Below are 16,501 nucleotides of genomic sequence, written 5' to 3' on the forward strand. Positions count from 1 at the left end.
TTAATAAATGAATAACATTTTTGTGTGTTCACACAAAAACTTAAGCTAAAAACCACTGCACAAAGACTCTGAAACCTTTGTTAGTGTTTTTGAGGTATGATAATTTTAGTTCAATACCTTCAATATAATTGTCATGGTACAAGATAAAGGGGAGCGACTGCTGGTTGTAAAAAAATAACTCTTTCTATGGGATTTATTTATGATGTCAGTAAATATTTTCATTAGGAGTTAATGTCGTCTTCAGCAGAACATGATGTCAGTTTTGTAAATAATGTTCTCATTCTCATAAAAAACAGCACATATGACTGGATGCCAGTGTGATTGACAGCTGGTATCATCCAATGGGAGCCTTGGTTGCAGCTGATGTCTGTGAAGTTCTGTTTGCAAAACCTTAACATGGCACTGGCCAACTCACGACTCTTGAAGCTTCATAATGGAAGCTCAAATTCTTATGGCTGATATTACGACCGGTTGCCACTGGTGTAATATTTAGGAGGGTATATTGACAGACAGGGAATGTACTACGTGTGCTTATAAAAGTGTATATTTGACTTCTATTGTGTTCTGACCCAGTACAGTAGCCTGTGTTATAGCATTTTATATAAAAACTTTATTTTATTTCTACAAGAGGATTCAGACTTATTTGCCTATAGATGTTGCGTAAATGGCTGTAAAATAAAATGTATCATTTATCATTAACATTGTATAGTAGATGATATGCAGACACAATAAGAATCAAACAGCTACAGCATCTATTACAACAACTGTTACCTCTACCCATTATGGTAATCACAGTGTTTGATCTTAAAGGGCTAATTACTTAAATATACCTCTGGAAATCAGGCTGCAGTGGCACAGAGAACAGTCGCAAGTACCACCTGAATGTAAGATATAGCTGCAGGACACATGTGCATGTGGCTGCAGATGCAGATGGAGTGGTGATGTGACTGGCATGATGCATGACGTAAGTTCCTCTGTGTGTCCCTCTCTCTCTCTTTGTCCCTCACCCTCATGGGAGACCCTGTTGGTTTAGCTGCTAAGCTTTCCCCGGAAACACAAATGATGGGCAGATAGAGAGGTTAAACTAGAGAAAGAGACGGAGAGGAACCGAAAGAAAAGACTAAAAACTGGTATTTAACATAAAAAGGACCATTGTGTTTTTAAGATACACTCACGGTATCCCTCAATATAATCTGCTTAATAGAAAATGTCAATGCTGACTGATTTATATTGAAATAAATTATAAAATTCCTGTTTGTGAGCCTTGAGCTATTTCCATGAGTCAGCATGTTTGTTTGCCTTAAAGGTTTCTGTTAAATGTCCAGATCAGATTTGTGAAGGCTATTAACTCACTGAGACACTATTAAGACCCGGAGAGACCCCGGATTAAAAAGTTCATCTTTTAAGGAGCACTGAGAAATGCTTGTTGTGCATTTCTCTACATCGGTGGATTTAAATAGGTAAAAGAAAACAGAATTAATTCTCAGATTTTGGGTGACAGGAGGCACTCACTTGTGAGACGAAAAACAACAAGTTGAAGACAGGAAGTTAAAAAAAAGACCAGAAGAACAAAACAAGAAAGAGTGCATATGTAGTGTTGCACAAAGCCAGTTACATTCCAATATGTCTAACTATACAGTGCTAAACTTATTCATTCTAAAAGAAAAGTAGCATCTCTGCATTCAGCAGCTTAATAACACAATGACTGTATGACTTAGGGTTGCTGTTTGTCTTGTATCCATTAATAAATACATTGAAACTATGTTTTGGGAATTAGTACTTCTGAAGACATGCAAACATGATGTGCATCTGATTTGTTGTTAAACTTTTAAGACATTTATTATAATGAGTTTGCATGGTGCATGTTCCTAAATAAATGCACATGTAATCAAATGACTTTAAATCGACCTGTTCAACCTCTGGGGTTGCAGGTGATAAATAATTATGAAACAGTTTTCTCTTCTCAAAGTTATGTCAAAGTCACAGGTTCATGATCCATTAATGTCCTCCTGGTTAAAGAGGTTAACTGGTGAGTTTCAGCAAGTTACAAAGTTACAGAAAGTCTTCTAATCTACACTATAATTCATTATAATTAGAACATTCACTGGTAGTTTAATGTGCTAAACTGAAGTTTTCCTACCGGCATTCTCATTATTTCTTTGGCTGGTCACTTTTTTAACACCTTAAAATTATTGTCAGGGTTAGTTCAGTTAGTTGTGATGGTTAAGGTTAAGGTAAGGAGCCAGGAAATGCATTCAATCTACGAGAGTCCTCACTGTGACAGTGAAAGATCCAAGATCATAGGAACTAACAAAAATAAAGAGACAGACAAATATATAGAGCGATAAAACAGATAGCGGGTGAGAGACATTGTCCTGGAGAGTGAACATGCCTGTGAACCAGGGCAGAGGGACATAGAGGGAGGGATCGAGAGACAGAGAGAGAGAGAGAGAGAGAGGAGGGGATTGTTGCAAACAGGGATTTGCAGCAGAGGGGAAAGAAAGAAAGGGGGCAGTGTCAGAGTGCTATACACACTCACATTCACACATACACACACACACACACACACACACAGTGTTTCCTGTGTGTCTCTTTCCAAACTTGTCAGTCAACCAGTCAGTCAATTATATTTGTGGGGGCTTGTGTGTGTGTGTGTGTGTCGTGGGGATGTTGAAAAGAACTTATAACCATCCTTCATCTCTATGACCGAAGGTAAGATCATTGCACTCTCTCTGTCTGTCACCTCTTTCACGTCAGGCCTCAGCTTGCTTTTCATTCTACTTTATTCTCTCTTGCGTGTGTGTGTGTGTGTTGTCGCTATTTTTTTTTGGCTGCCTTTATGCCATGACTTTGGTCTGGAGCCAGACTGAGGCCTCCATGGAGCCCCACCACTGTTTGCTTTCTTTTACAATCCATTTCCAACCACAGGAGGCAAAAATAATGAGTTGTGCACCAGAGGCGTGAGTCAAAGGTGGATTTTTAATTAGGTGTTCATTGTGATTATTATAATTATTATATCTGAAGGTCTGTAATTAGTGTCACTGTTGTCTAAATCTTTCTCTGAAGAGTTACCACTGTAGCATATTGAAAAATATTGAACTTTGTCCTGAGAAGATGCCTTTTGGAAAATAAGTCTTTTGTTTGCTGTGACAGGTACATCTTTATTAGAATGATAATCATTATTTATCACTGAAAATCAGAGTAACCTTCAAATTATTCCAAACACACCTATCTTTTACTGTATTTCTGTTTGAAACTTAAGTTTAGTTCATTTATGTCAACATCAGCATCAGCTTTCATCACTTATTGTATAAAAATGTGTTTTAAATTGATTTTAGAAAGTCTCTGGATTAAAGTATGAACCTGCTCGTAATTGGATTTGGTCTCTGAGAGATCTTTCTGTCAAAAATGATTAAGCCCTATGAGTTGTTGTGCTCCTGTGGGTTATGTTCGGTGGGCAGCTCTTTCTAGAAATACAAAGTATAAGGTGTTTTCCATTGTGTGCGAAATTACATTAGTACATAACCTGTAAAATTTACACTTTTTAGAAACCATTGAAAACGATACTTCATTTATTCTTTCTAAGTGATTTTCCTTCACTGAGTTTCAGTGGAATCCGTGGCAAAAGAAGAGGCAACATGCGGATCATAATTTGTCTTGAACACAAATTTTTTTAGGCACAAATGGCAAAGTTTCATTGTAAAAGTTTGTTGCTTTGTCTTGAATCATAAATGTGTGCTCGTGCACATAAACATGCATGTTTATGAGTGTGTGAGTGGTTCCCACACACAGTCAGGGATGTGCCACAGATGTATGTCTTCATATAAGATACAACATTTTAATTCAGGATAAAAGTTGTCAAAACATTTTTAGTTAAATCACCTTTACAACTGTATCTTGCTAGTAAAACCACTGTGGTAAAAACACATACGTTTTATTTGATAGTAGATGATCTATAGCATCTAAAGCATTGCTGTATGATAAAGAAGCAACTTCACACATGTAATCTCTGATTAGATTAAAATCTTGGTAGAGCATTGCGCGTAAGGTACATGGCTGTGAGTAACAGGATGAATTTATGGAATAATAGGCTATAGTTTCTGTATTCCGATCACTAGTAAATCTGCATAACCTACAGCCCAAAAATGTTGGCCTTGTCCTCATATTCTCCTTTTTTCTTCCTCCTCTCCATCAAGACAAGAGACACAAAGACAAGGACAAGGGGACATATTGTTTCTCTCAGAGGAAACAGGTCACTTTCCTGACTTCACCACTGCTGCTGTCTATGAGCTGCACCGGGGCAGAGGAGTGGACTTTCCGACAATCTTGACACTCAGAAAAACACTGTTGAAGCTCCACAATCATCATCAGCAGCAGTTGAGATCATGTCCTCGCCTTCCCTCCCTATGCCACCTCTCCCCCCGAGCCCTCTGGCCATGGAGTACCTGAATGACTTTGACCTCCTCAAGTTTGAGGTGAAATCAGACACTCCTCCACTCCCTCCACCGTGTTCATATCCCAAATCCGGCCTCACCCACGACCCCTCCAGCTCTCCCTACACCGGCCACCCTCCACAGGACTCCAGCTTGAGTTCCAGCCCGTACAACTCTCTGCCACCCTCACCAACGCTCAGCGACACTCACCCACCACCTTCGGGCTCTTCTTCATCATCCTCCTCCATCTCCTTCCCCCTCTCCATCTCAAACAGCTTCACCTCTGGCATCAGCTCTGGCTCTCAAGGGAACGTGGAAGGCAGCCCGGGTCATGGCGGTCCTCAGGGTCCCACTCCGGCTTCGTTGGAGGACCTGATTTGGCTGGCAGCCTTACAGCAACAGTTCGGAGGGGAGGTGACAGGGCCTGCCACTCTGCTGGGAGCCTTAGGAGGAGTACCAGAGAGAGGTGACAGGGAGAGGGGGCCCGGGAATGGCTTTCTGGGCTGTGAAGATGCTGTGGAGGCCTTACTGAACTCAGCTGCTGCAGCTGTCAGCTCACAGGTACCTTGCTCTCAATGATTCTTTTCTCATGTACATCTCCCCTTCTGCCTCTTCATCATCATCTGTGCCCCTCTACATTTAGTTTCCAGGTCTTTCCCAGAGTTCAAGCTGCAGCCTGGGAGACTCTGGTAGTGACAGCGGAGGCGACATCTCCTGCGCCAAGGGGACAGACATGAGTCATCGTCCGCTTGTCTTCCTCTCATCGGTCCCTGCCTCACTCCCCAACACCGCCCATGCCTCAGGTCCCTACCAACAGCCCCTCAGTCCCCAGGGCCGCCTTCATCACCACCAGCATCACCATCATCTGCACCATCCACACCTCCCCATGCATGCAAACCATCAACCTCATCACCACCCACAAGTTAATCAGGTACAGTGGGAAACACTTACACTCATCACTCTAGATTAGATAAGAGCGACTCGTGATGATAATGATACTCAAAAGGAAGAGGTAATCAATGAACTATGTAGGAGGTGAGAGAAGCAACGTGAGAAAACAAAGGCACCTGAAGTATTAGAGGGCTGAGCGGAAGGAGATAGGGATCGTGCAGTGAAGGATTAGGATTAAGACATTTGAACATGGTTATTAATGTATTAATGTCTGTGTCTATGTGAGGCATCACTATACAGGCTGCTCTTTTTATGGCAGCAGGAGTCTTTGTCTGTGAGGGCAAAAGTTCTTAGTTTCCAATGATAAAAATATACTTTTTTAGAAACACGTAGAATGTGGCGTCTACAAGCAGCATAGACACTATAATGCAGTCTTAAGCAGGTGTGAAGACCTTGAAATGTGTTTTGAATTAACTTCTTTTAGACTTTTTTTTATCAATACAAGTATTTAAATATATATCCAAGAATGTTTCAACTGGAGGTGTTGTAGTTGTTAGAAAAATACTATTTTAGTCATTTTAATCTTAATTTAGCAGTGAGGAATCTCATTTTACTTTTGCATTTTATTGGCTCACATCAGGCAAACACTTTAATATAGTAACCACATTTTTATACTGTGTCATGGTTTGTTATAAACCATCTGTTAAGTGCTTTACTTCAAAAGTTTTCCAACATTAAACAAGCACACAAGTATTAATGTCCTTTGACAATTATCTTAAAAAGGTACTGTATACTTTTATGGGCTAAATGGGATTTGGACATTCTAGGTGTAATAAAAACCCAAGTAATTAAATGTTGTAACCTGTATTCTGGTTGATCGAGATGTCTGGGTGGATTTCTATGTGGAGCACTGTGTGAGCTTATGATAATATCTGCTATTATTGCTGCGCATAATCCTGATAACTGTCACCCACACTTAGTCAGATTACATGACAGATTATGGACATGTGGTGCTGAAATGTGCCCCCTGACACGCACACACACACACACACACAATGACATGTCACATGTCCAACAGTGATAGTGTAGTAATATGTGTAAATCATAATGTTCAGCGTATTGTCTTTGTGATTTCCCCTCCACCTGTTCAGCAGAATGCGAATGACCGCTTCTCTGACGAGCAGCTGGTGAACCTGTCAGTGCGAGAGCTCAACCGACACCTGCGCGGAGTGAGTAAGGATGAGGTGGTGCGCTTGAAGCAGAAACGCCGCACACTAAAGAACCGTGGCTATGCCCAGTCCTGCCGCTACAAGCGCTTACAGCACCGCCACGCTCTGGAGTCAGAGAAACATGTGCTCACGCAACAGGTACACACACACACACACACTTGCAGGCCTATGTCTTTCAATGAAATCCTCACCTGACCCCAAATTTAATCCAACATTTTTCAAGTTCAATTCACTGTCACTCTGACAGTCCCAGGGTTATTTCAGACCGCAGGCAAAAGGGACCTGGAGGCCTTGTATCAAAGCAAATTGTTTGTGGCCCCTGGCCACAAGAAAAATGGACTGTTTTCTAAACCCTGTTGCGTCGCCTCTGGACAACTCTGAACATCCCCTTACATCAAAACTCCAGTCTGTACCATTTGGGGGGGTTTGCTGGCAGAAATTGAGTGTACCACCGACAAGCCAAGCAGGTTCTTTCACACCAAAATGAGTGGGTTCACCCACTAAAAAAGGCGATTCACACCTCTGCCAATGGGACCGGTGTTAATCGCATGACAAATTGGAGCAAGACAAAAACTTAGTGGCATTGTACAGTGGATACTATTTAGTATCTTTTACCCGTCCTTCTTTCAGTGTTCTTTCAAACATTCATGACTAATGGTGAGGCTAACAGCCGGGAAAATATTACACATCATAGTGTGCCAAACATGATGCAGGAATTAACGCTGTTCACCCAGGTCTTACATTCATTTGAGTCATTTGAAAATGGAGTGAATGCTGAGTAAGAAAAGATAGCCACTGGTCAAAAACCCATTTTTTTAACCAGTAGGTTTGGGTACAAGTCTTTCAATACTTTTTGCAACATGAGAATAAGTCTTTCGTACGTACTTTTCGCCAGACACTGGCCTTGCCTTACTGAGGCCATCATCTTGCGCCGCCATGTTTCTACAGCAGTCCAAAACGAATAAACCAGGCAGAGCATGCATGTTGCATTTTGAAGCGGAAGCTTACTACACAAACAAAGAAGAACAACATCCTTTCTGGTATGCGAGGGCCACCATAGTTCCCTAACACGCTCGGGATAGGGAGGGGTGAGCAGAGGAGTCCTATGCTTGTTGGACTCTTACATAACTTACAACCTAGTCTTTTAAATTCCTGATACACGATGCCATGAAAATGCATTTGCACCGTCTCACAGCAAACCCCAGAGAAATGATCATCTTCCTTCTGCTTTCTTCTCCTCAGCTGGAGCAGCTTCAGTGTGAGCTGACCCGAGTGCTGAGGGAGAGGGACGCCTATAAGGCTCGCTATGAGAAGCTTCTCAGCACCAACCGCAGCAACGGTGGCGATGCCCCAAAAACCTGCACCAGCAACAACCCACCTTCCCCACCCCCTGACTACTTTCTCTGAGTTTCACCCACTGGGGGAAATGAGATGAAGACAAACCCAGCCAATATGGAGCGATCAGTGAGGAGTAATCAGGCTTAGGAAACAAAGATGTGTGTGTGTACGTGAGGTGCGTGACCGTGTGTTTGTGTGTGTGCAAGAGGGAAAGTGGGAGAGAGACGCTGGCGGGCAGTTTTGGGGTTACACAGCTGTGAAGTTCACCCCTGAGTGAATAGTTATTACAGGGAATTAGCATTAGACTCGGCTGCCTCATGAAGTAGGTTTTACTCGACTGTGAATAGTTGCACAAAGACTGGCTGAGAGCTCTTTGAGAACTTTTGCTGGATATTAGTGCAACAATGGACAAATATGAAAATGTAATTTGAAAAAGCTTTAAAAGTCTTTGACACTGCTGAACATTTCATCTCTGCAATATAATGTAGCTGCAATGTACTTCCAAAATGAGTGTTTGAGGCTCATATTGTAGTTTTTTTTTTATGATAAGCTGCTAAAGCTGCAGATGTGAGTAGTGCAGTGGTGCTGGATGTGGAGTGATATGGGCTTGGATAATTCACAGTTGCCTACCAAAGTGTTTGAGCTCACCGGGACTTGTTATTCTTTGTAAAGATGAATAATCATAGATTTAAGAATGTACTCAGATATCTTTCATGGGACTCTTCCAGTGACTGTGCTAAAAGAGTAGGGTTTTTTTTTGGCAAAGAAATTTTGAATGAAATTGTGACTTTTAGCCATGAACAGAGAAGACTTGTTGTTTGCTCTGGATAATTGTTTTGTTTTTTTCTTCATATCCAAAGAAGTGAAGCTGGTGGTGAAAGCATCAAAGAAACCCATCACAACGCGCAAACACAAAGAAATGAAGTGTGGCATGATTTGTGTGATTGTGTCCAGTTCTCCAGATTATACAGACGTTCACCATTTTAATGCAACATGTCGCCCCACAGAGCCGGCCACTGTGGAATCTGTGGGCTACTCCACATGCAACACAGAATCAACTATGCAAGTAAAGTAAAAGGCAAACAACTTTCTTAACTTTGCCATGGAATCACTGGGTTCACGCATTAATTAGAACTATTTATTTTGGGTGTAGTTTAAATAAATCGTTCTTTTATTTATTCACTTATTTATTCAGTATTTATTGTTTATTTATGTGTTGATTCTAATTATTTGACTGGGTTTATTTTATTAGTGTGTATTTTTACTTTCTGACAGTTCATTATTATTTCATCCTATTGTAATTAGAATGGCCTTATTACCAAAACAAAAGAAGAAAAAAAAATAGGGCCATTCTTGTGGTATCCTGCTCCTGTTGTAGTGTGGTTTCATAAGCATATGAAATAAACAAAGTGCTTTATCAAATCTGGCATGCCGTGCTGTGTTTTGTTTTCCCTTTGCACAGGTTTTGACCTCGTCTCTCTCCGTTCACCTATCTGAACATCTCACTCTCCCTGCAGGCCTTTCTCTGCAGCCTCATCCCCTGCTCTGTCCCTCTGTTTATCTGTGTCTCTCTATAGTGAGGCAGTGACCCTGGGTGTTGCACTGTTTAGGATGACCTCATATTCAGCTCTACCTCTGTCTCTCGCTCTCTCTCTCACTCTCTGGCCTTTACAATAGAAGCAGGATTAGGGCTATAATAGCGTCCTGGCTGCTCACTGCCGGAGCCCATTGTGGCTTTGTGTGGGAGGGACAAACCACTGCTCGCGGCCACACTCACATTCTGACAGAAAACGTGCCCATATTCACTCCTTGGAACAGGGTGTAGATTTTTTTTAATTTAAAAAGTAAATGAGCCACTCAAGGAAAATGTGTGTTTTTGTCAAGGTGAGAGACTGATATTGATATTTAGTATAATTAGTAGACAGGTCAGTTGGTTGTCTGTTTGCACAAAATAATATCCAAATGACACATTTTCCACGTATTCTATCCACCTAAGGAACTCATGCACACAAACTAAAACAACGCCAGCAAGTTTGGAAAACAATTGCATTACACTGCCCCCTAGCGGCAAATCTTCATATCACTACCATCTTCCAGAGGTCAATTAGAGCAGAGATTCTCATGTAGGGGTCTGAGGGACACCACAGGCCATTAAAGTATTATGAAAAATACACTTGGTGGCACTTCTCTGCTGCTGCTGCTGCTGATGCTGCTGATGCTCATCGGCTATGTGATTATTTGAGTTACTGTTGCTTTTGTATCATTTCAAATCTGTCGGACAATTCTCTACTGAGGCATTTTGCCAAGACAAATGTTCCTCTGTAACCTCTGGAGGTGAACATCCCAGTAGCTCGGCATCAACAACCATACCATACACTCAAAGTCACTTCATTGACCTTTCTTCTCCATTCTGACACTGAAGGCATTATATTGCTGCCATGTGTGTGTGGTGGTCTGGTTAGATATGTGCATTAAGTGGCCAGTGATATGGTTAGAGTATGAGTATAATCTTTAGTAGTTTATAGATTACTTTCTAAACAAACAATGTATGTCCATGACGAGTTGCCTGGGATATCTTTTAATCTAAGAGGAGGGCTTAGAAAACCAACTGAGACCAAGTGAATTAGAGCGCATCTTTGTGCAGGAGACTGCTCTGCCTCCTGCTTCCTGTCTCCTGCCTGCACCTTAGCTCCACTCCACGCTCAGTGACTCTCTGAGCGTGAGTTCCCACGGAGTGCTCTCTCTCTCTTTCTCTCTCTCTCTCTCTCTCTCTCTCTCTCTCTCTCTCTCCCTCTCTCTCAGAAAATAAAATCCAAATGTAATGAGGAGAGCATCCATGCAGTGAGTTAATGTGAGGGACATACCTGCAGAACTGGACCTGGGCTCCGAGAGAGAAAGAGAGAGAGAGAGAGAGAGTGAGAGAGAGCGTGTGAGAGAGAGAGAGAGGGGGGGAGAGAGAGAGAGAGACCTGCTCACTTTGTACTTGCCGACAGTCGCCTGACAGGTGAGGAGAGAATATTCCGGGCTGCTTGTGCTGAGGTTCATGAAGTGAGTAAGGTTGGGGTGAGGGAGAGGGAGAGGTAGAGGAGGAGGAGGAGGAGAAAGAGGAAGGGTTTTCCGTGTCTTTACACCCGATCGCTTAATTTCCGTTTGCAGATGCCGACAGATGTGCCCGAAGACAGACTCAACAACGAGGAGACGGCGAGCACGGTAGGATGAGCGGGGCTGCGTGGAGGTCTGCGCTAAAAGCTCCCATATGTAATATTAAACCAGCCAAAGAGGTTTCAGAGCAAAGTGATGGAGTGTGATTATGTTTAATATTAGACATGTCAGTTTAATCTGCTTCACAGAGCGATGTATTAAACTCTTTCTCTCTCTCTCTCTCTCTCTCTCGTTGTGTGTGTGTGTGTTGAAGACCTTTTCTGGCATAAACACTAACCTTGTCAGGACATGTTGTCTTCATGGGGACCAAAACCTGGTCCTAATGAGGCAGAGCAAGTTAAGTTTAGGGCAATAATGTGAATTGTGGTCAGGTTAAGGTCAGGTGTAACGCTTTGTTTCAGATGTCCAGACAAATGGAAGTTAATGTTGTCCTTAAAAGAACCTGTGTGTGTGTGTGGGGGGGGGGGGGGGTAGATGGTGCATGGAGGTTGTGTCCAGAATTTATAAAGCACTGGTTGACAATATTTTGCATCTTGAGCAGAATGGTGACTGTCGAATGAAAAGGGGAGCAAACATACACAAAATGATCGCTTGGGCTCTTATGAACCTGTTTGGCTGTCTATCTATCTATCTATCTATCTATCTATCTACCTATCTATCTATCTACCTATCTGTATTTCAATCACATTCTCTTGCATGCACCCTTTATGGACATACAATGGAAATGATGAAAGTCTCACTTCAGTTCTGTCCTAGAATTATATAAGACAAGAGTCATAGTGACTGTCCCTCGATGTCTCCTTCAGTGTGAAAGTATGACTCTGGCCAGCACCCCGACTGTACGCAGAGGAAGCACTCCACTGCCAATTAAGCACCAGCTCAGACGAGAAGAAGCCGTCCATGATGACGGTGACTGGACCTCAGGTGCAGCCGGGCCTTCTGCTTCGCCCATCAGCTTCAGTCCGGCCCTGGATGACATCCTGACTGTGACAGTGGAGGGAAGACCGGATGGGCCTCTCAGGATTGCCCTGCTGGGGCAGAACGGGGTGGGGAAGTCTTCGCTGGCCATTGCTCTCGCTGGGGACATGGACAGGACTGCGTCTGTGGATTCTGATGGTACAAAGCTGTCTGCTTGAAAAGACTTAATCTGTGTTGCAGTGGAGAGGCAGCCCACTGTGTCGTGACTTGCACAGTGAGCTGCAGGTAAATAAATGCCACTTCCCATCTCCCGTCTGAGACCTAACTGCTGCTCTCCCTGTCCTTAGGGGAGGGCTATGTTCGCACAGTCACAGTGGATGAGGAGGAGAGCGCCATCATTATCTATGACAACTGGAGACAGGTGAGCCCGAAAACCACTTCAACCACAATCCATGCTCACTGCTCACTGCTCCCTCATTATGGGCCACGGAATCGTCTTGGCAGCTGTATACTGTGACATATACTGTGTATATAGATAAACATATACATATATACTCTTTAGATGTACATGTGTGTATACAAGTGTATCTTTTCACCCTGGATTTTAAACAATCATTTATATTATATTTCCAAAAAAAAACAAAGAAAGAAAGTGCAGGGCACAAGCAGAATCTTACTTTACTGCATATGCAGCATGTACAAATGTGTTGGTCTACGTGGAGCACAATTTCATTGTTTTATGTACTTGACAGCAATACTAAAATAGAAATTGCTGCCAAGCTTTGAGAAATCATGTGGTAAAAAAGAAGGCAACAAACATCCTGCATCTGCATGACGGAGGAAAGCTCATTAACAGGTTGGGTGGTACACGTTTTCCTCTTCTCCCTCGAGTGCAGTTCAGAGGCATGGGATCTGAATAAGATGGAGAGAGAGAGACAAAGCTGTGTCAAATGGCTGCATTCATGTTTTCATTTTGGTGGCTGTATGGGAAATACTGATTATTCACACTCATTTGGGGAATTGTAGATTATATTTGTTGTTATGGACACAAGGGCAACAATGCCAGCCACTCACAGCAAGAAGGTCACCAGTTCTAATCCCTGCCTGTGTGGAGTTTGCATGTTTCTCTCCCCATGTTCTCCGGGTACCCAAAGACATGCAGTTTGGCGATTAGATTCATTGGATGATCTAATTTGATAGTAGATGTTGTGACCTGTCTGGTTTGTTCCCCAGCTGGGATTGGCTCCAATCCTCCCCACCACCCTCATGTGAAGGATAAAGCGATAAAAAATGAGTGAATGTATTAGGGACACAGTAATGGTTGCCTCTGGAGGAAGCTGCTTCTGCTCTGACTCAATTCTAGACTTAGAATAATAAAATGAAATGAAAAGTCGATGGACCAGGGCTGGCGGCCCAAATTAAAGACAGAATGAGATTTAGCCTGTTTTCTGGGAAAGATTAACTGCAGGGCTTTTTAGTTTTCGAGATTTTTGTTACTCTGCTGCTTGCAGAGGATGAGTGTGTCATTAAGGACGTGAGGTGTATTGTAGATTGTGCTATCCACACAGTAGTCCTTTCTCCTCAGCCACTGGGAGTTTTAGATCCAGGCTGCATTTATACTGTCATTCTGCAAGTATAGGTTGTGGAAACAGTATTTATGATAAGAGTGGGAAATAAAGACCTCTGTGATAAAACAAATGTTGTTGTTGTTGTTGCTGTGTAAAACAATTGTTAAAGCACAACAGCAATTATCAACATTCCTGGTAGCACTTGTACGTTGCCAATTGTTGTTTTAATATTTTCGTTTTTGCTGTCAACGGTACATTTAAATAGCAAGTACACTCAAAGCGATTTTATTAGGTACAATACGTTGATGAGGTCTTCTGCATACTAGTTTGTAACTAGTGGCTATATGAGTTCTTCTGGCCTTTCTATCATTTCAAACAAGTCTGGTCATTTTCTTCTGACCTCTGGCATCAACAAGGCATTTCATAGAGAACTGCTGCTTACTGGAAAAAAACATTCTCATACCATGCTCTGTAAACTCTACAGATGGCTGTGTTTTCTGAGATACTAAGACCAGCCCATGTGATTGGCTAATTAGATATTTGCATTATCAGTTGAACCGGTGTATCTAATAAAGTGGCAGGTGAGCGTGCATTAATAACTCACAGCGTGTGTGTCTCTGTCCCACAGGACCTCTCGGCTCTGCAATGTGAGGTGTGTGTCCTGGTGTTTTCAGTGACTGACAGGCGAAGCTTCCACCGCACTGCTCAGCTCCGACTCCTCCTGAGAGAGACTCAACCTCAAACTCCCATCATCCTCGTGGGTAATAAGAGTGACCTTGTCCGCACACGCGAGGTCACCTCGCAAGGTAAGACGAGGCCCGGCCCTCCCCCGTTTCCTTCAGCTGTGGCTTTCCTCTTCACAGCTTGTGTTGACACTTCTGTGTTTATCGCTGTCAGTAAACAGTAATGTGGGGTGAAATATTGTCTCAGCTTCCGTGTGGGAGTACAAGGGGAGCCAAAAAGCGCATAATGTACTGCCTGTTCACATTCATGCAGTTTTCCAACACTCATGCTGTGCAGCTACAGTATATATGGCAGCATGTGTACAGCGTACAGCTCTGAACTGGTTTTACATCTTTAGCATCTTTTTGGGAACTGTACGGACTACACCTGCTTTAGGTACAAACAAAGAAATGTCACTATTTTTAAACATGGGACCTACAATTGTGGCAGATAACAGTTCATGGTTCTGTTGGGTCCCATTCTTCACAGAGAGTACACTTCTTAATCGTTGGCTCATTGTGCTCAAGTGCATTTTACCTCGTGTTAACCTTTCAATAAGAGAGCACTTCAATACCCTCTCTAACCAAATCTCATATTACAGCTCTTTTTTTTTTACAAGCAACATGTTGCACCTGTCTCTCCTTCTCATGAATGAACATGTCATTTTTTGAATTATGCAAAATAATTAGTAGAAACACTGCACAATGATACTCTCAATGTTATGTCAAAATCCCTGACAATACCCTTAATTCCACCCTTTCCCATCTCCTTTTCATCTTTTACTGCAGAGGCCATGTCCAGCGCCGCCCTCTTTAACTGCCTGTATCTGGAGATCTCTGCCTCGCTGGATCACCGCACCCCAGAGGTCCTGGAGTGTGCAGTTCGGCTAGCCAGGGGCCAGTCCCCGTGGCCCCCGGGGACTAATGTGGAGGACTTGAGTGGAGGAGGCCAACGTGAAAGCATCACCACACGAGCCAAACGATTCCTGTCCAGCCTGGTGCCCCGGTACCCGCGAGAGCGAGACATGAGCAAGTTCCTGAGGCAGAAATCCCGCTCTTGCCACGACCTGGGGGCGCTGTGATTGGGCCAAACAGGGAGTTTTCATGGTTAGATAGATGACAGAGGTGTGGAAGAGTGCCACAGTGGGACAAGAGAGGGGGAGATGTGGGGAGATCCAGAGGAGATGTGAGTGCAGGGGTTGCCAGAGTGATGGCACCACAGTGTTGTGGATGATCACTGTGTGCATCCAGCAGTAGAAAACAGGGAGAATGTCAACAATGGTAGTAGTGATGTTTATCTATAGGTTGATAGAGAAATTTTGGATAAACGTCCAAACAACAAATAGCGTAAAGAAGCGTATAGTACAATTGTACACCACATGTAAATAAACTGTAATTGTGATAGTTAACTTCCACCCTCATAACTTTAAGAGCTGAATAAATTTTTTGAGTCCTGCATTTTTATTTTCATTTTGCTTTGACCTCTTTCACTGAACTTTTAGAAACACTTACCGTTTAACAAGAAAAGCAGTTTTCACATTTGAGAGCAACTTCAAGCACAGAATAAAATAATGGCCACACATATTCATATCCCACTAGTGGGTTGACTTTGCTGATGATTCATGTTGTGTTCATTTAGTCTGAGCCATTGTGGTATCCATGGGGACAGTGAGCAGTAAAACAATGACAGGCCAGTCAGGAGACAAGGGAATTAGTGATAAAAAAAAACATAAAGTGGACCTACAAAGCTCAGTGTGGCAATAAGCGAAGGAGACGAGTGGGACCAGCATATTATTGTATATGGAGTGATTGTTGCCAAGCTACGGTTGTCATAGTGATGTGGAATCACTGAGACGTAAACATTACATCCAATTTAGCTCTGTGGTTTCACCCCCATTTATCTCCTCAGATGAGAGAGCTGATTCTGGCACAACAGAATGTATTTCACAGCATAATATTCAACTCCACATTCAAATGCAGGGGCCTCTCTGTACTCATCTGTATCACTCTCTACCCACGGCACTTCCATCCTCCCACTCCCACCCACACGTGAGCCAAAAATCTAGAGCATCACAGGTTATAATGCTCATTTGTTATCAAATGGAGTGTTGTGCTGTAACAGAGGTAAAAAAGAAATAAATTTAAATGGTGGCCTGATATTCTGACTCATTCCCTTGGCTGCACACTCCTGGAACTGATTGAGAGGTTAAGATTTCTGGATCCTCAACATGAGCTGTGGG

The 16,501-nt window shown here is 42.8% G+C and overlaps 2 protein-coding genes across 4 annotated transcripts; both read left to right on the plus strand.

Moving 5' to 3' along the window:
* The first annotated feature begins 2,543 nt into the window (after positions 1 to 2,543).
* Positions 2,544 to 9,287, plus strand: nrl (neural retina leucine zipper). Of its 2 annotated transcripts, none has more exons than XM_058638815.1 (5): positions 2,544 to 2,712; positions 4,197 to 4,994; positions 5,077 to 5,364; positions 6,476 to 6,691; positions 7,796 to 9,287. In XM_058638815.1, exons 2-5 carry the CDS (start codon positions 4,386 to 4,388, stop codon positions 7,958 to 7,960), a joined length of 1,278 nt encoding a protein of 425 aa, XP_058494798.1. In that variant the 5' UTR covers positions 2,544 to 2,712; positions 4,197 to 4,385; the 3' UTR covers positions 7,961 to 9,287. The 2 variants fall into 2 exon arrangements, with proteins under 2 accessions (XP_058494798.1, XP_058494799.1); XM_058638816.1 differs by having other exon boundaries at positions 6,479 to 6,691.
* Positions 9,288 to 10,632: 1,345 nt separating this feature from the next.
* LOC131465877 (GTP-binding protein REM 2-like) lies at positions 10,633 to 15,719 on the plus strand. Of its 2 annotated transcripts, none has more exons than XM_058638831.1 (6): positions 10,633 to 10,939; positions 11,048 to 11,101; positions 11,860 to 12,169; positions 12,319 to 12,392; positions 14,168 to 14,345; positions 15,051 to 15,719. In XM_058638831.1, exons 2-6 carry the CDS (start codon positions 11,048 to 11,050, stop codon positions 15,341 to 15,343), a joined length of 909 nt encoding a protein of 302 aa, XP_058494814.1. In that variant the 5' UTR covers positions 10,633 to 10,939; the 3' UTR covers positions 15,344 to 15,719. The 2 variants fall into 2 exon arrangements, with proteins under 2 accessions (XP_058494814.1, XP_058494815.1); XM_058638832.1 differs by having other exon boundaries at positions 10,633 to 10,895.
* The last annotated feature ends 782 nt before the right edge of the window (positions 15,720 to 16,501 follow it).

This window comes from Solea solea, chromosome 9 (genome assembly GCF_958295425.1).
Source record: "Solea solea chromosome 9, fSolSol10.1, whole genome shotgun sequence".
NCBI classification, from domain to species: Eukaryota; Metazoa; Chordata; class Actinopteri; order Pleuronectiformes; family Soleidae; genus Solea; species Solea solea.

What these genes read in the sequence shown, in the direction of transcription:
- nrl (XM_058638815.1), top strand. Translation starts at nt 4,386, where the DNA reads ATGTCCTCGCCTTCCCTCCCTATGCCACCTCTCCCCCCGAGCCCTCTG. An exon ending in ACCACCCACAAGTTAATCAG is followed by an intron (nt 5,365 to 6,475) that starts GTACAGTGGGAA and finishes CCACCTGTTCAG; the next exon opens with CAGAATGCGAATGACCGCTT. An exon ending in AACATGTGCTCACGCAACAG is followed by an intron (nt 6,692 to 7,795) that starts GTACACACACAC and finishes TCTTCTCCTCAG; the next exon opens with CTGGAGCAGCTTCAGTGTGA.
- LOC131465877 (XM_058638831.1), top strand. Translation starts at nt 11,048, where the DNA reads ATGCCGACAGATGTGCCCGAAGACAGACTCAACAACGAGGAGACGGCG. An exon ending in ACGAGGAGACGGCGAGCACG is followed by an intron (nt 11,102 to 11,859) that starts GTAGGATGAGCG and finishes TGTCTCCTTCAG; the next exon opens with TGTGAAAGTATGACTCTGGC. An exon ending in ACGCGAGGTCACCTCGCAAG is followed by an intron (nt 14,346 to 15,050) that starts GTAAGACGAGGC and finishes CTTTTACTGCAG; the next exon opens with AGGCCATGTCCAGCGCCGCC.